Source organism: Squalius cephalus (assembly GCF_949319135.1).
Source record: "Squalius cephalus genome assembly, chromosome: 2".
NCBI classification, from domain to species: Eukaryota; Metazoa; Chordata; class Actinopteri; order Cypriniformes; family Leuciscidae; genus Squalius; species Squalius cephalus.
In genome coordinates this window covers 27208818-27234210 of record NC_137123.1, presented here as the reverse complement: position 1 = coordinate 27234210, position 25393 = coordinate 27208818, and the positions used below count along the sequence as shown (strand labels likewise).

The window sequence follows — 25393 nt, the reverse complement described above, 5'->3', positions numbered from 1 at the left end:
TCTCAGTTCATAAGAGACCCATCAGAAGTCTTAATGGAAGCATTTATCCAACACTGCTATTTTCAGCGTTCTTGCCATTAAACCCCACTGCATTACACCATCAAAGATGTGCAAGATAATGTGTTATCAACGCGATCACTGATTACCCATTGGTTTGAGCAGGGATTGATTTTTTTGTTCTCCTCTAGAAGTGTTTGAAAGCTCTGTCTCTGTGGACACGGACAGGCTTTTCACCAGACCTGATAAGAAAGAGAGCGAGTGAGAGAGACAGAATGGCTTGTTTGAGTGTTTGAGAGAGAGAAAAAATCTGTCCAGTTCATATCGCCTTTCAGCATCAGTTTTGCTTAATGAGGAGCCTAACGCCTTGTCTGTACCCATCAAAGGGACTCTTCTGCCTGTGACCTTCTTTGATAATTTACTGTCCCTGCAATAATCATTACCAGTGTGTTAATAGTTCAATATTCCAAAAACAATTGCCATTCTCCACTTCACAGAGCAAATAATTACATTGATGTCCCTGCTGATGTGCAGGTCCCTTACCCATCAGCCTCGTGAGTGGGGAAAATGCTAGATTACAATTGATTTTTCTTAATTAGCAGAATTAGCTTTGTGCGTAGTGTTTATGTTACCGTGACTCGGCACGCAGCATGTAGAGTACTGACTGTGTTTTTTTTTTTCTTCCTGTAAGCCAGAAAGATTTTATTCCTGCAGCTCGATTGTAATGATTTGGCACGAACAACAAAACCGACTAATGCAATTTATGGAGGGAACTTTATTTTCTGGTCATGAATTGGCCTGTTGTCAATCAATGGCATGATTAAGCCCCATCAACTACCACACAATCAGAGGAATTAAGGGTTACTGAACCTCAGCCCTCTCCCAAGGGCTATTAAACATAAACACACACACACACACACATACAAACATACATAATCTGCACAGGAGCCCCTTATGGCTTTTGAAAAGCAATGCGTAACACTGTCACACTCTGTGCACTCAGCCCTGCTTGCGCCTCAATCCCCTTAAAAATTGCTTTTCCATCTGTAGCAGTGGACTTCTCCCGAAGAGATCTCTAGCACATTCTTTGAGAGCACATTGAGAGGCACATAGATCATGCTTCGCAACATGTACTGCCTGAATCTGCTTATAATGTGTGTGCACTGGAACAGGGGGATTTTTGAGAGCCATTTAATGTGAAGCTTATGCACATCTTGACAATTAGCAAATGATGGATTCCATTGAGATGAGTGAATTTTAAAAACGAATGTATTACTGTAAAAACAACACATATTTTTCCTATTAACTTTATATTGCACAATGTTCCCTCAGGTTAACAACCCCATTTTATTTACTTTGCAAGCAAACAATGCAGAGATGTCGAATAAACACCGTACATCTTCTCAGTCATTTAATTAAATTAATTTTTTTTCACATTTGTTAGAGCGTAACCATTTTTTTAATAATTTAGAATGGTTTAAATTATTTGCATTTTATGAGAGGTTGCATTAATGTTATACTTATTTTGTTTTTGTCTAATCCATTATTATAGTAACTGTCTATTTAGCATTAATAAATACAAAGTTCTTCAAATTTACAAGTACTATCTATTCGTTTTTTAGTAAAAAATAAAAATATGAACATTTATATAAACGTGTTAAAAGTGTAAGCATTAGTATTAACATTTTAAGTAAAAATTAACTTAACCTCGGAGTGACTTTTTTGACTTTAATGTAGCAGCTTGTAGTACTTTAACATCAGCAAAGTTTTTAATTTCTTTTCATTATCACACAGTGTTGCCTCCATGCAAAATTACCTGAAAAAAGGTCCCTCCACATATATTTTTTTTTGAATAAGTTTATTTTTTTTAATTTAGTAATGAAGTCTTTATGAAAAAATTTTTTATAATACTTTTTTTTTTTTTTTAAGGTTTCATAATGCTTGCAATGGAGGGTCAAAAACAACATGCTCAACATGCATTGTCTTGCTACCCTGCTAACTAACAGGTTTCACTTTCTTTTCCAAACACACATACAGTGGACTGCCTGGACCCCTCCTGTTCATCTCACGGAGTGTGTATTCACGGAGAGTGCCACTGCAATCCAGGCTGGGGCGGCAACAACTGCGAGATCCTGAAGACTATGTGCCCAGACCAGTGCTCGGGACATGGAACCTACCAGACGGAGAGCGGCACCTGCACCTGTGACGCCAACTGGACTGGACCCGACTGCTCCATCGGTACCCTTTATGCACTCATGCACCCACCTCCTTAATATGTCGGTCTTCCCACTTTATTATTTTATCTTGCTTTATTTGATACACTGAATGCCTGCTTATTGTTGTTAAAGGCATTAACAGGCTGTTATTTCAGATTTTCTGTCCTCCCCTCTGTTTAATCTGTCAGCAGACCTTCTCAAAGGCACGTTTGAGTCAACTTTAAATACACTATCATTATGAAATATCTTTCAGTCCATCAAAAGCTCAGCCGCAGCTGGTGTGGTATGTGTGTGCACGTCTTGTGTTTGTGCGAGTGACGATACTGATCTCTGTAATAAGAGCAGTATTGGACTCCTGCTGTTTTAGGACTCACCCATGGTCTGCCTTTTAGTTAGACAATGCTATTTTCCCAGCAGCAATCTGTGTCTAATGAAAATACTATTTCACCCTAGAGCCCCACACAGCAATCTCTCACTCACTTTTTCTCTCACTCCCTTTCTTTCTCACCCCATTTCGATCGAGGAAGAACCACCTGATGTCTTTGTAAACCACCACTTCCCTCCCTTCCATTAATTAGCTGTACATCTTCAATTAGTGCAGTGTTAATGAATGAGGCCTGCAACGCTCCCCCTCTGTCACGTTGACGGCTGCAGTGTTGTGGTAAATACAGATAAACGCCTATTGCGTGGGGACATATTTTGTTCGAAAAGTGTTTATAAAATTAGTATTACCCCTTTTGTCTTAGATAATGATAGAGTGAGAAAAATTTAATTCGAGAGGAGGGCATGTGTCAACAGAAGTGTCACGCATGTACCCCGTTAATTTTTTTTTGGTTACACTTTATTTTAAGGTGATGTAGTTACAATGTACTTACTCAAATAAGTATGGAGTAACATTAATTAACTACCTTTACTTACTATAGAGTTATGGTTAGGGTTTGGTTTAGGTTTAGTTACTTGTAATTATGCATCATTTACTGTTATTACTATAGTAAGTACATGTAGTAACGTGTAACTATGTAACCTAAAAATTTGTATAAAAATAAATGTTACCCTTTTTTTGGCCAAATGTTATTTTGTGCATCTTGGAAAGTTAAGTTGCGCAGTTATTGTAAGTAACTAAAATATGTGTTTTTCTAAAATACTCTGGGAGAAATTACATATTCACATTTCTTTGGTCAGCACTTCTTCACCAAACCAGAAACTTGTTCTTTTTAATTCAAATAATATATTAGTTATCATTAGCATTATTATTATTAGGGGCCAAGCACCGAAGGTGCGGAGGCACCTATTGTATCTGTTCCCGTTATTATTATTATTATTCCGCCATGGGAGTCTATGGTAGCCCATAGAAGCATTTGTGGGAAAGTTGTAACGGTTTGACATTCTGATAGAGGACGGTCCCAACATTAAATACACCAATTTTGGTGTGTCTAACTCATTCCCTCTAGCGCCACCACCTGTCCAAAGTTTCACTCATATTATGCTAATAACTTTTGAACCGTAAGGCCTATCAACAAAATTATGCCGATTCGATTGCACCCTATGATGTCATTTTCCGTCATTAAAATATGTCCGCCATTTTGAATTGTCAAAAAAAACTACTTTTTCGAACTCGTCCTAGACGGTTTGTCCGATTTTCACCAAAATTGCACCAGATCATCTTCAGGCAGTGCCGACAAAAAAGTTATGGAATTCAAGTTGATTCGTCAAACCGTTTTCGATAAACGCACAAACTAATTTTACATAGCCCTTGTGAAAACAGACGTAAGGCTGTAGGGGTGCACGATTCAGAAAATTTCACGATTCGATTCGATACCGATTTTTAGTCTCAAGATTCGATTCAAAATCGATTTTCGATTCAAAAACGATTCTCGATTCAAAAAAACGATTCACAGTATGTAAATGTAGTTGACTTTTTCCTGTGTGATTGCAGTAGACATACAATTTAAAAGAAAAGAAATAACAAATTAAATGAAGTTTGATATTACTTTGTCTTCATAAAAACTTTTGCAACTAAACAGTGCAAAGTGCCAAGCTTTGGCCAGCTTTCAAATACATTTAATTCAAGTTTAAATTAAAAATTAAAAAATTTTTTTTTTTTTTTTTACATTTAGCTTTAAAGTGCTGTAGTCAGATCAAACAAACAATACTGCTAATTGTAGTTTAAGGAGTAGGCTATTGACGGCAAAATAGGCTACAGAATTTTTCGTTCTGTATTGACAGGTGCAATTTTTGAAAATCGATAAAAAAAATACAATAAGCCTACATTATATCTGCATTTATGTCAAAACCTAGACTTTCAAACATCAAAATGTCATTTATTAATATGAATATTCGTGTCAAAATTACATATATAAACATTCTATTTTGCTTGGAAACGCTTCCAACACGCTTTCGTGTCGCGAGAAAAATAGACGTCGGTTCTATTTCATGCACGCGTTTTCCGCACGACTCGGGCCACACCTGAGACGCGCGTGTCACGCAGGCTGTGTGCAAGCTCAAACCTGTTAATGGGAGCCGAAATAAAAACAGACACGCCACACAGCTAGCCAGCCAGCCTTCCTTCTGCTCTGCTTCTGCTGCACTTCTTCTTTTGGCTATGACAAGAGTGTGCAGGCGTAGTGCAAGTGTGAATTCGATGCTGCGCCATCTATGGGAATGGCAAGCTAGACTCATTTCATGATAAAAAAAATAAAAAAAATTCAATAAAAAAAAATAAAAAAAACAAGAATCGATTTTTGGAATTCTATGAATCGATTTTGAATCGGTAAAGTTTGAATCGCGATTCATATGTGAATCGATTTTTTTGCCCACCCCTATAAGGCTGTATCTCCGCAACGCTTAATCGTATTCAGACCAAACTTGGTACATCTACTCACAAGCATGACTTGAGGCTACATGCTGTGTTTCGGCGCAGCGCCACCTACTGGTCCGGAGATATGAAAAATGGCTAATTTTGCTTATAACTTCTGAACAGTTTGTCCAAAAATCGGTCTCATTAGATTCAGGGCAACATGCCGAGTCGACTGATATCCAATTTTACCATATGGACTATTTTGACTGTCAGCCATTTGGAATTTTGTGCTAAAATGCTGTATTTTAAGAATGCATGAACGGATTGTTACGAAACTTGGTATGGGTCATCAGCACGATGTCCTGAAAGAACCTGAGAAGTTTCGAAACAGCGCCACCTAGTGGGGATTGTTTTTTTTTTCAAATGCTTATAACTTTGGGTGTGGTTGACTTATTTTCACGAGACTCATCTCATTAGACTCCTGAATCCTTGCCGAGTCCTACGATACCAAACATGCTAGGTTTTGCCTTACGGTTTGTGTAGTGTTGTGATTTAGCGCTTAAAAAACATTTGCCGATATCTTCGAAACCGCTAGTCCGATCGAGACGAAACCACCGTCAGAAGTTTGGAAACATAGGTCGATAACAAATCTTCAGTGCCCAAATGCGAAAATATTGATGGTAAGGTGTAGTAAAATCCAATCAAAGTCATGTGTCAGTCATTTTTTACGTGTTTTTTCATATAAATGTCTATAACTCCGAAGCAAATTGAGATATTTTCACCAAAATTGACACAAATATGTATGGGCTCACTCTGAGGACACATAAAAAAAATGGTGGGACTGAGCCTCTTGGTGGCGCTATAACAGAACAAAACATGAAATTCCCATTGACTTCAATACAGTTTTGTGAAATAAAATGCTATACTAAACAAATGCATTGGTGTAATATTATGAAACTCGAAATCGAATCGTATCATCTCCAGACCGTGCCGACTTAAAGTTATGGATTTCGTGTCGATAGACAAAACCGTTTGCGTATAGCACAGCAGCAAAGTTGAGGCATGATGCCAAAAGCACTATTCAGGCTTTATCTCTGCAATGCCTTGATATATTGACACCAAACTTTGTATGTGTCATTGTCACTTCACTCTGACCACATCACATCAGTTTTGTAACTGTGCCACCTATTGATCGAAAGTGATAATCCATTAAATCATATTTTTATTTACTGTTTCTATGATTTTTCAGGCATTTTGCCTAAAATCCTCTTTAAATGTCTTTAATTGCACATTGTTGCAGTTGGTCTGACACTTTCAGACATGTTGGCATGTCTTGTCATCTGATTCTGCTTGGCCCCGATAATTGCTGCTTGCAGCTATATTTATTATTATTGTCACTTTAAAAATAATTAAACAAAATAGAACATGCGCTTACTGTATAAAAACACATTTATAAAACACATTAATTTTATTTATTTTTTTCAAAAAGAAACTGGGGGGGTCATGGGCAACTAAATTTTTTTTTACAACATTTGTTAGTCTTGCTATTTCTACATACATTAATACATCATATACAAATTTTACTTTTAAAGGTATAATTTAACATTTTGTTAATGTATTATGAAAAAACATTAGCATTTAAAGTTATAATTGAAGTTATAAATAAGTAAGGTTAAAATAAAAGAAGATAATGTATCATGAACAAACATAAATTAACAACCAACACTAGTATATTTATAAATTCACATTAGCCTATCAATGCATACTGTGAAAATATTAATTGTTAGTTCATGATACCTAATGCTAATTCAATTAATTGAACTAATGTCAATGAAGTGAAGGTCTTACCAAATCATGATATTAATTCTGATTTAATTCTGCTGTTTTGCTTTTTTAGTCTATTGATTTTTCAAATTTAATGAAGCACATTGAGAATCAATTTACTTAACTAAGCCTTACAATTATATGAACTAAGTTATCGCCTAGTGAGCCAGGATTTTCCCCCAAAAAAATTAGGTGCATGACTCCTCGTACAACATGGACACACTCAGGCAATCAGTCCACACACTCTGGCTACAACTCTTGCAAAGACAGTAATCCAGATTGATATAGTACAGTTGCAGCAGGCTTACGGCTCGGGCCGTCAGTTTTCCAGAAGTACTTCCCAGCAGCTGCTCTCCATCTGTCTGTGTGAACTTATTCCTTGTGCACAGCACAGTCTTTCTTTCAATCACACTCCCGCTCTAAGGAAACTGAGGTGAACTTCAGCGGAGTCTCGTCTGATGAAGGATGAAACACACAGGCGCCCACACATACACGCTGAAGGGCTGCGTCACTCCTGCCCACCTGCAGGAGGCATAATAACAGCACGCAGCAGGGAAGCCAACCACTAACTGGCACTCGCCTGACCCAAGGGCTGATGGGAAATTCTCTCCACATTTCTTCACTTCTGTTTCTTTGTCTCAATACACTTTCACCAGCTCTGGCTGAGTGTCATGTCATGGTTTCACGCCTTGTCAGGAAGCGCCAGAGAAAGAGTCAGAAAGGAGGTTGAAGAAAGGAGTTTAACAATACCCCATCCCATGATTTGTCTTTATCAGGAGATGTCTTTCTAGTGCTTTGTTTCTTCCGTGACGGGGTGTGTCAGGCTGCAAGGCTCTGGTGGAATGGTGTGTGTGGGCTGTTAAACTACAGCTTGCTTTGCGCCAGTCTGTCTTCATCTGCTATTCTGCCAAACCCACACACATCTACATGCGCACGTACACAAACTCATAAACTGAATCCAAATCAATCGCTATCAGACACTTTTCACAGGATATCATTCAAAATGCACCCAATTTTCCCTCATCAGCTTTTGTGGCCAGTTGCATTTTCGCCCAGGTATGATAAACATGAAACTAGTTTCTATTGACAACAATTTCTGTATGGAAGCTTTTGTCAATTCAGAATCATTTCCTGTAAACATGCCAAAATAAATGTTGAAAAGTAACAAACCTGCAAAGAGAAATGTTAATAAAATGCTTCCATGATAGCTTCGATCCCAAAAGCCATTCAAACGCACTCCTGATGTTTGGCAGAGCGTGGAGTGTGTATAAATTGATTTATTTTGGCTTGATGTGTTTGCTTCAATCTATGTGGGAGGCCTGTCTTCTGGGTCCGGGTGGAAAGTTCAGCGTGTCAATTCACATCCATGTCTGTACGCTCTGATGTCTCCTTCCCTTCCCCCAAACACACACCTTTAACCAGCACCCCACCGCCAAAGCCTCCATGAGGAGCGCACACACTCCACTAGGTCAGAGAAGGTTGAGAAATGTCATTGTTACGGGGTGCCGATTGAGGTGGGGCGGGCAGTCCCCCCGCCACACAGCCCGCTAGACACAGCAGGGGTCTGCAGTTATCTATTTCCTGTCATAAGTTTTTCACACTTGAAGTCAATAACTTAGACTTGACTGTTCTCAGGAATGTAACCTCTGCTCTTGCTGCTTTGAGTAGAGGAGACTTGAACTTGAAATGTGCTACCACCTTGTAAAACACATGACCGTTATCATCCTTGGCTAGGCTACAGCCCAGAACAAAAAGTGATTTTAATTTTTTCACCTTGTTTGTGTTTGCAGAGGTGTGTGCAGTGGACTGTGGCTCTCACGGTGTGTGTTTAGGAGGAAGCTGTCGCTGTGAAGAGGGTTGGGCTGGTTCGGTATGCGATCTGAAAGCGTGTCACCCACGCTGCACTGAGCACGGAACCTGCAAGGACGGCAAATGTGAATGCCACCAGGGCTGGACCGGAGAACACTGCACCGTCGGTAAGACAAACAATCATCAGTACTGTATGTCAGTATTTACACATCATGGCCAAAAGAATGTGAATACCCGCCTTTTAACATGTTTGGCTCCTTAATTCAAGTGAATTTCAGTGGCCTTTTCCTTTCCAGAATGACAGTGATCCTATGTATAAAGCTAATTCAATAAAATAATGATGTCTGATATGGAAGAACTTGACTTGCCTGAATAAAGCACAGACCATGAATTTGGGAGGCCCCATTACCCCAAATCAGCATCTGATTTCTCTTTTGTCTGAATGGGAGTAAATACCACAGCCTTATTTTAACATCTAGTAGAGAAATGTGAGGATACACTTTTTTTATGCCAAGCACATATGGGTGGTGTTTGGGTGTCCACATTTTTTTGGTCATATAGTGTATTTGCATGATGTGCACAAAGGTTTTTTTCTCTCAGTCTCTCAATTTTTTCCAGCTGGTGTTGATGCTATTGTATCAAAGCTATTTACTATTTGTTAGGAAGTTTAACTCACATCTTTGAGCTTGTTTTGATTGCATATTCCCTTTGTTTTTCTTCTTCACCTCCACCTGCTTTGGTTCTTCCGCCTCAACAGGAAGAGGACTATGAGTGTTTGTTCTGTTTTGTACCTTTCCCCTGACCTTTGCTTGCTATCAAAGGGTTGACATTTTCATTGCAGTTGATGCAGGCTTCCACATGGGAACATCTATTCTGAAAATCAGGGAGCTAATCGACAGCAATTTCTCCTTACATAAGCACTAAACTCTGTTCATTGTTTAAATGTCAAAGAAAAACAGTCATGGCAAGTTGGATAGCATGTGTCCTGCTGGTTTAGTCTGGTTAATGCTGGTTAGTTGTGGTTTGGTGCTGGTCTTGTACCAAAATGGCCCTTTTTTTTTTTTTTTTCACTTATCTATGAAAATATGGCCAAACAATCTATATATAAATTTCTATTAAATTTTACATTTTAAATAAAGTCCCTCTGTTTCTTCTCAAACTCAAAGTCTTCAAGTTGCTTAACCGTCAGTCACTAAATCTGTTGATTTGTTGTTAGCGTGTTGGCTACATCCTCCACCAGCTCAACTCTCAGCAGGGTACGTCAGCTGCTCCATTACTCAACACGAGCGATCGAGGTATGCGGCCTTGTTAGCAAGCAGGCCTGTTTCATTGGGCAGCTTTATGAGAATCTGGCCAACATTTTGCTATTCGTCTTCCAAATTAGCACGGTTAGCACGTAATTCTGTCCTGCTCTTCTGTTCGAGCCAGCCACCCACACACCACACTCTCACCCCGGCTCCAAACTTTACTGAGCAAAAATGCTTGCTGAGTTTGATCACTTAATGACCTTGTTGCTCTAAGTTTAAACATTATAAATGGCCGTAAGACTGTAGGAGACCAAATTTTAAAATACATGTCTGTGGCTTTAATGGATTGGCCAATTTTATAGTTTCATTTAAGCTGAAGTGTGAAATTCCTGTGCTGCTAGCATCACCAAATGAAATTGCAAACATAATGACTGTTATCAAACATGTTTGCTGAATACTTACCCTGCTTGTCGTTTGTCTGCCGAAGAAATTGTACACGCCATTGGTTGAGCCAATGCTGCTGTGTTAGGCTTGTCTGGGTGCTCTTAAAAAAAGAGCAATGTGTTGACACTTTTCAGAGAAATTCACCTACGAATGGCTTACTTTGCTTGTCCCTGTATATTAACACTTCAAGTTTAAAGTGTTTACAGTATAATGCATTTATGTGCAAAACAATGTACAGGTTGTGTTTACTTTGTGTGTGGCCTTCCAGAGTTTGGAGGATTGAATACATCTCTTTAGGCCAAGGTTGATACTTCGTCCCTCTTTGCTGAGTGCATGCATTGCAGAAGGTGTGTGTGTGTGTGTGTGTGTGTGTGTGTGTGTGTGTGTGTGTGTGTGTGTGTGTGTGTGTGTGTGTGTGTGTGTGTGTGTGTGTTTGAAAGAGAACACAAGAGGGAGCTAAAAGAATTATGGTACCTCATACATCATATGTGTCAGACTGAGATAAGGGGCCTCTTGGATCCATGCAGGGGTGTGTGTTTGTGTATGTGTGAATTGTGTGTTTGTGTGTGTGACCTTCCCTGTCCCTCTACACCCACTCACTCTCATTAGACCTCTTCACAGTGAGTCCACACACACATGCCTGCATTACAGCATACTTGCGTCATGATTCTTTCACACAAAGACACTCAGACTGACCAGCAGCATCCAGACATTTTCAGTATGTATTTTATTGTTATGACAATGAAGTCTTTCTCAAAAAGCCTAAAAAATACAGACTTTTTTTCTTTGCTCTATGGGTTTTTTTTTCTTAATCTGATTGGGGCCACTTTTATATATTGTCCTAGATCCTGGGCAGTTTGAACTGATTCAATGAAATTGATCAAATTCTCTCAATATTCAATAAAACTATTCTAATGACACGCACTTTAGGAAACTTTATTGCCGATATAAAGCTAATCTATACTGTAATATTTACAATGTTACTTAATTTTATAACTTCAGCAAAATCTAGAGTATTTGATATATCATCAAGCCTTAATCCTAACTGAACATTATGATCTGTAATGTGAACTTATCTAGACAGTACATCAGATTTTTAAAAGAGGCATCTGTTTGATTTAGCTTAGTGTGACTCAGATCTGTTTATTCATTTGGAAATTATTGGGGAGCTTCATGAGAGGAGGAGAAGGAGAGTAAGAGCATGAAATATTTCTCACGACACCCAAAACACACTCTCTGCCAACTGCACATTCTCTTGTCGAAGGCTGCGATGCTCTTTTTAGATAACGGGTTATTTCAGGAGTTGTTGAGCATTAATAGGACTTCTCGAAGAATACTCAATTTAGTGGGTTGAGGTACATTTAGTAATTTTTTTAATCCACTTGTAATCATATCACAAAAATGGCATCTATAGGAGTGGAAGTCCACGTATCATATAAAAGAGCCAGTCATATTTTTTTATATATAAACCACCTGTTTGTTTACTCTGAAATATGCATGTGCATTAGCAATATATATATATATATTTATTTTTTTTGATTTTTTTTTTTTGATTTTTCACAAAAAAAACTTCTTGACTAACAGTTTTGGAAGTTTCTGTTTTCCCTTATTAGTAGTTGTGTCACTGAAAATAGTAACTGAGTAAACTGAATTAAAAGGACTTTGGTGTAACTTAGTGAGCTACACTCACTAAATAAAAGCCTGTTTCTGAGATGCATCATCTCTACATCCTCTGAGCTCAAGCATTCACTTTAGCAACAAGTTTGGGAATATGATGAATCACAATGCATGTTGTATAATGTGAATAAATGGTGCATATTCTGGAACACGAATATACTCGTGAACCCATTTTCTTAGGATCGTTTATTAGTAATAGCTCTTTAAAGACTCTTTATGACTAAAGAAAAGAGATTTTTTTCTGTGAAGTGTGGCTTGTCAGAAGCTTCCACTGCCAGACATTTAAGATTTTTTATTAAGACTTGTATGCTTCATTAGGCTTTGGGCCCTTCCAGATCATTCATCAGAAGCACAACTCTTACTGTGAGAAAGCCATGGATTACAGCAAGCTGTGCACACACATCAGTCAACCCTGCTGGAGCATACAGAAATGTACCCACACACACACATTCATTCAAAATAATCTTGTCAAACTTCCGTACTGTAAAAGTGCACAAATTTAACTATGGTGTGAAGAATCCTAAAGCATTATTGGAGCAGATCGGTTTACTCAGCAGCCATATAGGTACGGCCCCCAGGCAGCTATTTTGTAGTCATGCAAGTTGAATGAGGAAAGACCGAAATATCCAAACTGCTTGGCAAGGGTAGGTTTCAATAACATGCCAAATCACAAATAAAATTTGACAACCATGGTATCACAAATGTTACTTTTATAGTTAAAATCTGGCTACAAAAATATGTTTTTCAGGTTTGTCCAGCTGATGGACATGCATGTGTTAGAGCAAAAAGGTATTGGCTGTTATATATTAAAGGCAGGACTTTTTTCCCCTAACATCTACCATATTGAGCTTTGTGATATATCGCATTTATTTCAGCACCAGTGTCACATGTTTAATATTTTTGTGGAAACCGTGATACACTACCATTCCAAAATTTGAGGAATGTATGATTTAAAAAAATAATAATCTTTTAATTGGCAAGGATGCATTAAATTGATTGAACAAAAGATATCTATCTTTCTAAGATTTCTAAGCAGCATGAACTGTTTTCAACATTGATAATAGTAAGAACCATTATTAATAATTGAGCACCAATAATAATTGATGATACCAGTACATTGATACATAATGAAAATTACACTTTAAAATATATTAAAATAGAATTATCTTAAAATGTAATAATATTTCACAATATTACAGTTTTACTTTTTATTATTTATCAATTCAGTATAATTAATACAGCATATTTAATGTTTGATCAGTAGAGTACCTTGCATGCAGTGATTGCAGTCGAAAACAAATGAATGCTGTACTGAAGCGCCTGTCCTTCAAAACCTCCCATTTATTATCACGCATGCACACGTGCATACAGACAAAAAAAAATCAATAGCAAAACCTACAGCACGCTAATACACAACTACATCATCTTGATCTCCAATGCCCTCAATTCTCCCCTCACATCAAACCATGTCAGATAGATGGATGATTAAAGCAAAAACAGCACGCACTGTACATCTACAAATCATTTTCCACGCTTTATCATTTCAATCAGTAATTAAGGAAATGCCCTGTTACAGCATATTAATCCAAGCATGCTCTGAAAAGGGAACGGGAATCAGACTTGCCGTCTGTAATGCTGCGAATGGAGGTGGTGGTGGTGGTGGCATGTGCTATCCTGTCATTACGGTGGCGGGGCATCTGTCGGGCAGGTAGAGGGCTGACACATTGCTAACATTTGATTGGTTCTGTGGGATGGCTTGAGGTGCCCATGAGCGTGATTAAAACACGTTTGGCCTCTATGTCACACTAGCTATACCCACAGCTGTAGGGGCATGTATACCACCATGTGGCTGTGCATAGCAATTAGGATAATGGAAATTAATATAGGCTTTTTCTTTTTGGAAGAACAGGGACTGAGCCGAGCTGGACGCAATGTGTAATTGTTTCCAGATTAATGTCACTTTAATCAGAGCTCTTTGAATGTGCACGTAAATAATGAAGCATTGATGTCCATAAAGGGATGATTGCCTTTTTTTTCCCCTTCCCCTCCGTCTCTCCTTCACTTACTCTCTCTCTCTCTCTCTCTCTCTCTCTCTCTCTCTCTCTCTCTCTCTCTCTCTCTCTCTCTCTCTCTCTCTCTCTCTCTCTCTCTCTCCCTCAGGACCATCAATGTAAATGAACAAAAGTTTGTTGTAATTAGCCAGTAATTGGCTGCCCTCACTGGCAAGTTTCCAGCTCAGAGTATGCGTTAGCTTGTGTTTTCATAACCCGTTGTGTATTCTGGGATAGATACGCAGCCCTGTCTTCTACAACTGTGTAAGTTCTGGATCTCCCAGACATAACAGTGAGTGTGGAAACGAGACACCCGAGGAATTTAATCAGTACGCTCTTGCTCTCTCTCTCTCTCTCTCTCTCTCTCTCTCACACACACACACACACACACACACACACACACACACACACACACAAAACCTCTCAATCGGTCTCAACCACACACAGTCATCTTCCATTCACACAAGAGTATCTTCCTTAAGAACATAATCCAGCTAATGAAGCCTCTGCATAGTAGCGTTGTTATGCTTGTATTAAAAGGTGACCTTTTATTTAAGATGATTTGTTGTGACTTAGCATATGTAACGTTATGACACGCCGCACAGGGTTTCTCCCAAAGCCTTGTCAGAAATCATTTCATTTAGCCACAGGAAGGAGATGATTGCTCTCGTACACATGCGGATGATTCAGAGCTTATCCATACAGTATTCCCACCAACACACACTTTTTTTTTTTTTTTCTCACTCAGGGCCATATAATATTTCACTCACACACTGAGAGGCTCAAGGATAATAGACCTGATGTGATGACAATGTGAAACGTGAAATAGCAAACATACAGCAGGATTCTTGAACCACATGTCAATCATCGGGATGCAATTTCCAATTAGCATGTGAGGTCCCGTTCGGTGCAGTACTGTAAATCCCATGATGCCTATGTTATTTACTTTATGCATTATGAGTGATAGTGTCACTCATTTGAAAACCGATTTATGGGAACGCTTAGTGAATACTGAACAGGAAGAGTGAGTCATTTTCTATGGGGGTGTTGTTTTTCATTTGTTCCACAAATGGTGACGCAGAGGATTGTGCAGGGTACCTTTAGGCTTTGAGAACCACGGAAGTCCAAGACTGCTCAGTGGACGTGTTTTTGCTTTATTTAACCCAGTGTGTTAGTTTTTGTAAAGGAGTTGTAAAGTACACTGAAAAATATTTGGTGTATGATTTACTTTTTAAACAATTTTCACTCAGAAATTGCTTGTAAAATTCACAAAGAAATGGGAAGTGAATTAAATGTGATATTTTGAAGTTGAAGTTTTTTTTATGTATGTTTTACTTACAACTTTGAAAAATCTTTGTTTATATATATTGATGTGAGAAAGGAGAAATCAATTAGCATGTCTACTCATTTTGAATGTCTGTCAGTAGAAGATGCACTTTGGAACCAGATGCTGAAATTACGACATCTTCCAGCAGTACTAAAAAAGCTCTTAGTTTCTGTATGTGGTTTTCAGGTTGACTGTCTTTTCACACCTTTTTAACATCCTCTTCTCTTCCTTTTTCTTCTTCTTCTTGCTCCCTGTAAAGCTCACCCGGAGACGTATGTCCAAGGTACTGTATCTTTCCTCCTTTTTCTCTCTCTCATTCTCTCTCCCTTGAGCTCTTGTGTCCCGGATTGAGGTCTTTATGACATTTTTATGGCGCATTAATAACCTCTTCTCTCTCTCTCTCTCCTCTGCGTGTCTGCTATTATTGTGATTCTTCATTGGCTTCTTTTTTTGGACTGTCAGAAATCCAATCCAATGTCCTCAGTGCTCTCCTTGGCTAATGTTCCAACTTCTGCAGAACCATCCCCCTCGCCACAGCTAAATCACCACTGCTCCACATCTGCAGTTTAGCACCTCCTCCGTGTCCCAGAGTCGCACTCACGTTCGCTTTGAAAACAATAGTGCGCCATGAAACCTGCACGCAAATGATGATCAGCCATGTTTATTTTAAAATGAACTACGAGCTGGCGGTGTAAACGGAGATCAAGTGAAGAGATACTTGCAGATTCTTGTTTACTGTTACTGAGGTGTTTTTGGAAATGATTTCACAGGGCTAAATCAGTGCTAAGCCAAGTGTGATTCTAGACTCGCATACTGGCATATGGTGCATCAGACCGCCAAGATTATTTTTTTTTTACCATTTAAGATGTTTCTTAAACTCTTACGGGCTTACTTTGATACTTTTACTCCAAACCTCAATATATTAGCTCAGAACATGTTTTTCGCTTGTTTTTGTTATGTTTTACCACATTCCATGTTGCTTTTTTTTTTTCATTTTCTCACTCATACAATGCTAAACCGACATGGCACGTAGTGTATCTCAGTATGGTATTTATAAATGCGTTGAGTAACACAATATACACGCTGTGGCAATCCTCCAGACGGAGTCGGCCAAAGTCGAAACAGCTCCCACTCCTCTTTCAACATCTCGTCTTCCTCCTTCTCAAAGCCCTTCTTTCCTTTCCTCCTTCTCTTTATGGTCATTTGCTTCCTTTCTCTCTCTTTTCTTTCCATTTTGTGTTTTTGTGTTCTGAATCGTCCTTCACTTGGACTCAAGTGCTCAGATTTTTTTTGTTAATTTTCTTTCCCGAATTTTCCTCCCTCCCGGCCCCATAATAGGAGAGAGGATAGGATTTAAAGGTAATGCATACCAAAGCCCCAAGGAGATTGTCACAAGCAATCACTCCACTGTCTCTCTGTGTCTTTCTTTCTTTTCTTGTTTCTTGCTTTCTTTCTTTCTCCCTCCTTCACTTTTTTGTCTTGAAGCACGATGTCAGCGTGTCTATGTTCTAGTCTCCTCGCTCTATTTATTGTTGTCCTTTATATCTGCCAAATTCATCATTGTTTGTCTTGAACAAGCCACAAACACACACACATGCAATTACTGACACGTGCACACACACACACACACACACACACACACCTGTGGTCCTTGAGTTTTGTTTGGGAATCCTGTGGGTCCTGTCTCCATGCATCCCGCAGCCTGACCCCTGGTGTTTGTTAGCCTAGCTTCTCCCACAGTCCTCCCCTTCCCTCCCCCTGGCCTCTCTCGCTTTCCTCTGATTCCGTCCGGCGGAATGTGACCTGGGCAGAAAGTATAGCGCTGGAGGCACACACTCTCTCGCCAGCTCAGATGTCCACCCTATACTTTATGCCACTGGGATTCTCTGTGTGCCGTAGCTTCACATGGATGCCATTGCTGATTTATGATTCCCTCACCCTTTTATATCCCTTCCTTTGATCTCTTCTTCTAAATTCAATTTTCTCTCTTTTAATTGATTTTCTTTAAATAATTTTTTTCATTTGGATTCCTCAATCGGTTCTTTTTCCTTTTGAATCTCACCTTGATTTTCTCACAAACGTATGCCATCCCTTTTAAAATGATTGGTTGTGTTGAGAGAGAACATCCGTTACATCCATGTGAATCTACAGCCTCTGTGCATCTCTCTAGGCCTGTTTGAAGTCCAGCGTCAGTCTGTGTTCACCTTTAAACCTTTAATTTCATTCTCGACGATGTCAGTGTATCTCTGTTTGGATTACCATTTGTGTTTCACAAGTCGAAGACACACTGTGTCCTACTGTGGCCACGTATATATGGCGATTTTTAGCAGCAACAGAACAACTTTCAGAGAGAATACTGTCATATAAATTTTAAAACACACACATAGAGACTCAGTCCAACACACATTTGAACATGCACACGCCCGTACTAGTGTATGACGGCTCTGTCTGTCTCTGCAGAGGGATGTCCCGGTCTGTGCAACAGTAATGGCCGCTGCACCCTGGATCAGAACGGCTGGCATTGTGTCTGCCAACCAGGCTGGAGAGGGGCTGGATGTGACGTTGCCATGGAGACGCTCTGCGCAGACGGCAAGGACAATGAAGGAGGTGAGGTCACCGGTGACTGGACGCATAAATGTTATAAAATTTAAATGGGATGCATATGGGAAAGTGAATGTAAATATCACATACATATTTGTCAATGATAATCAGGTCAAGTATGTCACCCTGGTGGAAACGGTAAAATGTGCATGTTTAATTGTTTATGAGACAACTGACATATTGTGACATTGTAATTTCTTCACCTTCAGTAAAAGTCATGATAAATTAAGTTTAGTAAGTAAAGTTTTTAAGCAGGTCTTAAACACACCAAAACTTGTTATGGCTGTCCTAAGCAAACTGATAGAAGCAGAATATTGATTTAGAAGAGTCACGCTATTTCTCACTGGTCTATCCCATCAGAATATAGCACACAAGATATGACCCTAAGACCAAAGACAAGTAAATCTCAAAACTGGAGGTTAGCTTAGAGTCTGAAGGTTCTACTTCTAGTCTTGACAGACATCAGGGAGACCGACTATGACAGAGCATCTCTTTTTACTTGCATTCAATAAAAATGACAGGCCTGCTCAAGGGGCAAGTAGTCGTGAATCCTTCTCCACTGATCTTGCATTCAGGGCATGTGTGTCTGGTTGCAGAACGTTTTGGTACATGTGAGGTTCTGTTGCACGCTTGAGGTCCAGAATGCGGTCTAGGTCTAGAAATCTTCTCCACTGAGCTGAATGCATGAACCTTTAAACACAGCTCAATTCCAAAGCATTAGAGGAGATTGTTTTTCTAGTTGGAGATAATGCGGTCTGCAACATCTGAAATCTGAAGGATTTACAGTCCTCTGGAAGCCTGAAAAGAAGCTTTGAAGTTTTTCCAAAGCGGAAAGAAAAATATACAGTAAGGTTATGATATATCCTCAGTCGTACAGTAATCGTGCCACGTTTTGCAGATTTTCTTTGAATTTGGCTTCCTTTCAATCGCTATTACAAAGAGGTACTGTAAAAAGATCAGAACATAAAGTTCTTTACAAAAACAAACATAAAAAATAAATACGTTTCTCTTTAAATACACATACATGTCCAAAGATCCCATTACGTGACCTCTGTTTTGTGTGACCTATACGCAAGCTATGTTAAAAGATTCTGCTCCCTCTGGAGGAACCTTTGCATGTGCGTGTTGACTTTGGCCGTAGCGGACCGGATTTAAAGCAGCGTGAGAGTTACGAGAGGTCCAGATCTCACATGAAGTTGCGTGGTGCTTTTGGCAGGGGGTGCCGGGACCCTCGTAAGGCAAAACAAACAGTCAGACACTCTGCCTCGGATCTCACCAGAGCAGTGTCAGCTCAGGGTGCTGTAAAAAAAAGAATTGGTCTCATACTGATTAGTGCGTGTTTGCACATGTGTTATTTTACAACCCCCCTGTGACCATGTGCCAGATGTACACAGGGCTTTTTATAAACTAGCTGAGACGGATGGCAGAGGTTTATGGCACTTACCTGCGGGAGATCAGATCGCATTTCCACACAAAGCATTAGGTGTATAATGATAGAGGCAAGAGAGAGTCTTGACAATGTGAAAGAAGAAAGAGAGGATATTGCTGTCATGTTTCTGACCCTAAAGGTGAAAGAACTAATGGGTGGATGATGTATGAAGCATAGATGCAAAATCGTTTCAATTCTCTCACACTATAAAAGCGTGACGGGATCTGTAAGACAGGATATACTATAAGACACTTGAACACGTAGAACCTCATATTTTTTATGTGCATTGTTAAGTGAGGTGTGTGTCTGTGTGTGCAGATGGCCTGGTGGACTGTATGGATCCAGACTGTTGCCTGCAAAGCTCGTGTCAGACTCAACTCTTCTGCCGTGGCTCTCCTGACCCCATCGACATCATCAGCCAGAACCAACCCACAAGCCCACAGCAAGCCGCCCAGTCGTTCTATCAGCAGATCAGTTTCCTCATTGGCCCAGAGAGCACGCATGTCATTAATGGAGACAACCCGTTTAACAGAAGGTATGGCTGTATCAGGGCTCATCAATAAGGATGCCGTAAAGGCCCAAGCCTTATCGGGCAAGTGATGAACTACATCTTACATTAATCTTTTTAAACATGTTTTATACCAGCCCAACTTAAACAGTGGGGTTTTTTTGTGGTCTAGTTCTCGGTTTCCTCCTAATTCTTTGTCAAAACAACAATGATTGTCCTATTTTATAGATATTGTTCATTTGGAGCGATCCACTGCCTTAATTAATAGAGCAAAGCCAACTATTCTGCACTGGAACCGAACTCATGACAGCTTGATTTCCATTCTTAAAACTTAAGTGATCTAAAGGTATAGGACCGGAGAGTATACAAAGATATAAATGAAGGCAAATGGGAGTGCAGGTTCTCTTGCTTGTTTGAACTGTTTCTTTTTTTTCTCCTCCTTTTATTTTGCTAGACACCTTAATTACCTTTATTTCAACAGACAGATCATTTCTCTGAAATTATGTATATAGTTATTTTATTTTATTTATTCTTCTTTATGTACTTTATATGTATATCTGTTTGTCTTGTGTATATCTGTTTTATTTTAGTTACCAGTTAAGTCCTCCACGCTGAATTAAGTCTAACAAATAAATTGTTAGTGTTAATGCTGGTAACTTTGTTCGTAAGAAAAGCACAATAAAGTATTGGTAAAAAAAAAATGAATAAAAAATTATAGACAAATCAGTAGCCTAATGGTTCACTCAATGAGCCATTACCATAACATAAGCCATTATCATTACCTTAAGCCATATTGTTTCCAGCAAATATGGGATGTTATTGCTGTCGTGGAGTTGATTTAACCCTGATAGATATATAGCAAGGAACTGAACTTTAATGAAAAATATTTGTTAAAAGTCATATAGTTAATTAAAAAAAACACGCACACTATTTATCATACTTGTGGTGAGGCCAGTGCAGCACAAGTAAAGATCTAAATTACTGAACCAACTGATCTATAGCTGAAAAGGATTCTTAATGTCTAACAATTAAAAAATACTGAAGAGAAGCACTTGTTCATGGTGGCTTATGATGTAAATTTTATGAATCCAGTTTCTGCTTTGCGAGCGACCATGTGCGTGAACCACCATTAATAAAAAAGAAAAAAACATTACTCCCTACAATTGCTTCCAACAGCCCTCTTAAAGACTTCATACAGTTGCCATGGAAACAGATGTGCTGACAAAACCTCATAAGAACCGTGTGACCCGAGTTACAGAGAGAAAGATTTTCGAAGTTGCATTAAAGTGTAATTTACAAATTATGCGCCTCAATTTGCATTGTGTATGTGAGAGCACCATAACGGTTATTGGAAAGAGATGTTAGATCTGATAATAGCCTGCTTGAATAAGCACTGCTATTAATTAAGTTGTCACATCCAGAGAGTGGGTTTGTCCAAAGCATCTTCTCTATGTTTGCTTGAATGGATATAATCATTTATTAGTTGTCATGGTCAACTGCCTTCATGGCTCTGTTTTACCTTGTTCATCCCTTTTGCTCTGTCAATTAAGCGCCTGTTCCTTTTTGTGCAAGATTCAGTGAGTAAGCTAATATCGGTGGAGACCAGGAATAAAAACACAAAGCAGACTGACTGATCTTCTGCGACACCACAAATGCTCGCAGTCACATTTCAATTTGACTGATACGTGATAATAATGCAATCACGATCAGTTTGTTTATCTCGTTCCCTGCCTCCTATGCACAACTCAATGCACATGTTCTGTTAAGATGGAAATCACATTAAAGTTACCTTGATTACTCTCAAAAATTGCTTGGCAACTGCGATTCGGTCATGACAGATAACACGATTAGCTACAACAAAGAGTTTAATAGGCCCAATGCCGGTGCCCCATATGTGAGGACATTAAACCTTTAAGTACTTCTGTGGCAAGATAAAGACTGATCTGATAAGGGGAGGTGTAGACTAATGTGATTTAAAAATAAATGCACAAACCCACGCGGGGCACATCTGCACTGAATATCAGTCATTTTGGCTGGAGAGTTTGTTTGGCAGTCATTGAATGTAACACAAACCATGTGTACCAGACTCCCTCATCCTCCTAGCTCATGATAAAATAGAATAATCGCTCACTAAATAATATAGATGTTTAAGTAAACATTACAGTCTCTGGTTTTTGTATTCATTGTGAAGTTTAGTTCGATTTGTAAGTTTTTTTATCGTAGGCTGCTTTTTGTTTAAAAAGGACAAATGGTGATAAAAGGACACAGCACAGATATATATTTTGGCTGACTGAGAAAAGGCCGTTATTGTGAATAATTATATATATAGTACCTGTCAAAAGTTTGGAAACATTTCCATTTTTTATGTTTTTGAAAGAAGTCTCTATGCTCACCAAGGGGGCTGCGTTTATTTAATCAAAAATACAGTAATTTCAGTAATATTGTGAAATATTACAATTTAAAACAATTGTTTTCTATTTTAATACATTTTTAAAAAGTTATTTATTCCTGTGATGGAAAAAGCTGAATTTTCAGCATCATTACCCCAGTCTTCAGTGTCACATGATGCTTCAGAAATGTATAATATGCTGATTTGCTGCTCAAGAAACATTTCTTATGATTATCAATGTTGAAAACAGATTTGCTGCTTAACAAAAGAGAGATATTAATACGTTTATTCATCAAGTTTGCATTAAATTGATCATTAAAGTGACAGTGAAGACATTTATAATGTTACAAAAGATTTTTATTTAATAAATGCTTTAATAAATGCTTCTCGTTTAACTTAACTTTTTTTTTTTTTAAAGTATCACCATTTCCACAGAAAAATGTTAAGCAGCACAACTGCATTGATACTTAGAATATGAAATGTTTCTTGAGCATCAAATCAGTATATTAGAATGATTTCTGAAGGATCATGTGACACTGAATATACTGAAAATTCAGCTTTTTCATCACAGGAATAAAATAAATTTTAAAATATATTAAAATAGAAAACAATAATATTTTTTTTTACTTTACTTTTTTTTTTTTTTTATAAATGCAGGCTTGGTGAGCATGAGAAACTTTAAAAACATTTTATTTTTTTATTTTTTGACAGATACTGTATATCTCCTCATTCTGCCTTCTGGGTCAACAAGGTTTCAAAGAAAATCCCGCTAAGAAAAAGTTGTTGTTTGTGTGTTTCCTCAGGGTAACTATCTATTGATTCACAGCATAAACAGTGTAAAACAACATGCCACTGGAGCAAAAGTGCCAGTTCCTCAATATTCCAGAATTAAGTATCTGTCACACACCCTATATATCCCAGCAGCCTCTCTCCAGATGTTTCTCCTATTTCATCTTCAGCCGTCCGTTCACTTGAACGTCTGGCTCAGCAAACCCCCTGCCTGTATACATGAAAATGTCTTGTTTTCATTTTGCTACATGCTTCCCAGCACTAAGGGGCCTTTTAAGCAGATTAAGCTTCTGTGTGGTGCATTTTGGCAAAATAGAAGGTGTTTTAAGCAGTGAGGTTTGGATGGAAAACTACTGGAGCATTGAGAGGGTCAGCGTCCAGAAGAGCGCATTTGTATGACCCCTTTAAGAATGAAGTAAATAACCTTGAGCACCTTGGTAGATGTCCACCTGGATCCAGCCATAATCCTTGTGATGGCATCATCGTGAAGGTGATTCTTAGAGAGAGAGAAGGGCAGAAAGGGAAAGAGGCTGTATATGGTCTTTGAATGGTTTTGATTATTTCAAAACTAGCATATATATATATATATATATATATATATATATATATATATATATACAGTATATGAAGAGTTCAGATGCAAAAGCCATGATCATTTTTATCAAGTTCGTATTTTTAAATTCAGTAATTTCACTTAAATGGCAATGAAAATGACCTATTAATTGTCATTTAAGTGAAATTACTGAACGAGCTTGATAAAAATGATCATTCTAGAAGAAAATTTCAGATGGCACTTAGAAGCTTTTGCATCTGAACTCTTCATATATATATGTATATATATATATATATAAAGTATATTTTTAATTAGTGAGTTTACATTTTTGTATTTCATTTAAATCCCTTTTAGACTATTCATATTTTTTAGTTATGTCATTTTCTCTGTATTTTGATTGTTTTTGTGCATTTTACAGTACACATTTGTAGGTTTAGGTTTAAAATTCTTGCACACTTGCATTTTTATTTCACTGGAAGGGATAGCTCACCACAAAATGAAAATCTTGTCATCGTGGTGGCCTCAGAGCATGTGGTATGCAGAGCTACAGTAATAGTTGTGTGTTGTGGTGTTCAGGGCAAAAGAAAGAGAAATACAGCACTGAGAGGGTGAATTACAGCATGCTTTTAGGACACTCAGGCTGTGGCAGCTAACACTGGACACTATTGTTTTATTATCTCACACAAAGCAAATGGGATTTCTGAGTTACGGTCACATCATGGGGAATGGCAGCTTATTTGTGGAATGTTTACCTGTGCCTGTGACCCTGGGGTCATTTCCACACGTCCCTTATCCCAGCTTCAAGTGGGGGACGACGCCACACTTTGATTCACTGCTGCTCTGCTGATTAGGCCCCCAGAAAAACAGTAATGACCTGGAAAATCATTCAATAAGTAGAGCGAGGTGTCCTCGGCTCGGCACTGCGGTGAAGTGACTCTCTGCCTTCCTGCCATTGATTAACAGCTAAAGCAGATCTCTCCCACTCATCCTGCCCAAAACAACCCAGCCTCTGATTAACTTCATGGTTGCTTTGTTATTTTGTTAGGAATGTCAATTGATTAAAATAATAATAATAATAATAATAATTGTTATCAAATTAGATATGCCAATAATAAATTAATTGCAATTGTTTAAATATATCAGTATCTACTGAGAAAGATAATAAGGTGATTTAGATCATTTGATTAAATTAAAATAATATATTTTTAATTATTTATCTCTGTACAAGTGCGATCTGGTCATTCAGTCATGCCTCAGTTCAACAGTTTAAGTAAAAATATTAAAAAATGTATCTTGTGACCCCATTGCTCAGTTTAATTCTGTTGCACCTGTTGCTTTAAGCTGACAGCTCTATTTTTGTGTGTGTGATTTGAAAGTCAAGTGTTTATCAAAAAACTAACTGATAACGCAGTTATTATTAAATAAAGTAATTTAATATGAATTTAATATTACTTAATATAAAGTAATATTAAATACTTATTATTACTTATAATAATAAGTATTTAAGGTATTTCTTCCCCGGGTCGGAAAGTTGCACAATAGGCATACTGTACAATATTCAGTGCAATACTACACTTGCAGTGAATACAGTAAACAATTTATTCACCCTACTACTGTACGCTGTGATTAAACAAAAGCCTTGGACACATCGATCATTATAAAGCTCTTTGAAGGAAAAGCTGCCTTGGGAATTAAGCACATAAGAATCCCACTGCAGCCTTTAGGGGACTGAGTT

General features: G+C 38.3%; 1 protein-coding gene across 7 annotated transcripts in view; it reads left to right on the top strand.

Moving 5' to 3' along the window:
• tenm3 (teneurin transmembrane protein 3) overlaps positions 1-25393 on the top strand; it is a 275552-nt gene that overhangs the window by 206220 nt on the left and 43939 nt on the right. For 4 of the 7 annotated variants that reach the window (XM_079853352.1, XM_079853351.1, XM_079853355.1 and 1 more), the window contains 6 exons: positions 2035-2235; positions 8625-8810; positions 15649-15672; positions 16728-16748; positions 17850-17996; positions 19738-19954. In XM_079853352.1, the coding sequence (XP_079709478.1) occupies positions 2035-2235; positions 8625-8810; positions 15649-15672; positions 16728-16748; positions 17850-17996; positions 19738-19954 (796 nt within the window). The remainder of the gene's footprint in view (positions 1-2034; positions 2236-8624; positions 8811-15648; positions 15673-16727; positions 16749-17849; positions 17997-19737; positions 19955-25393) is intronic. The other 3 variants (XM_079853357.1, XM_079853356.1, XM_079853354.1) reach the window with 1 other exon arrangement.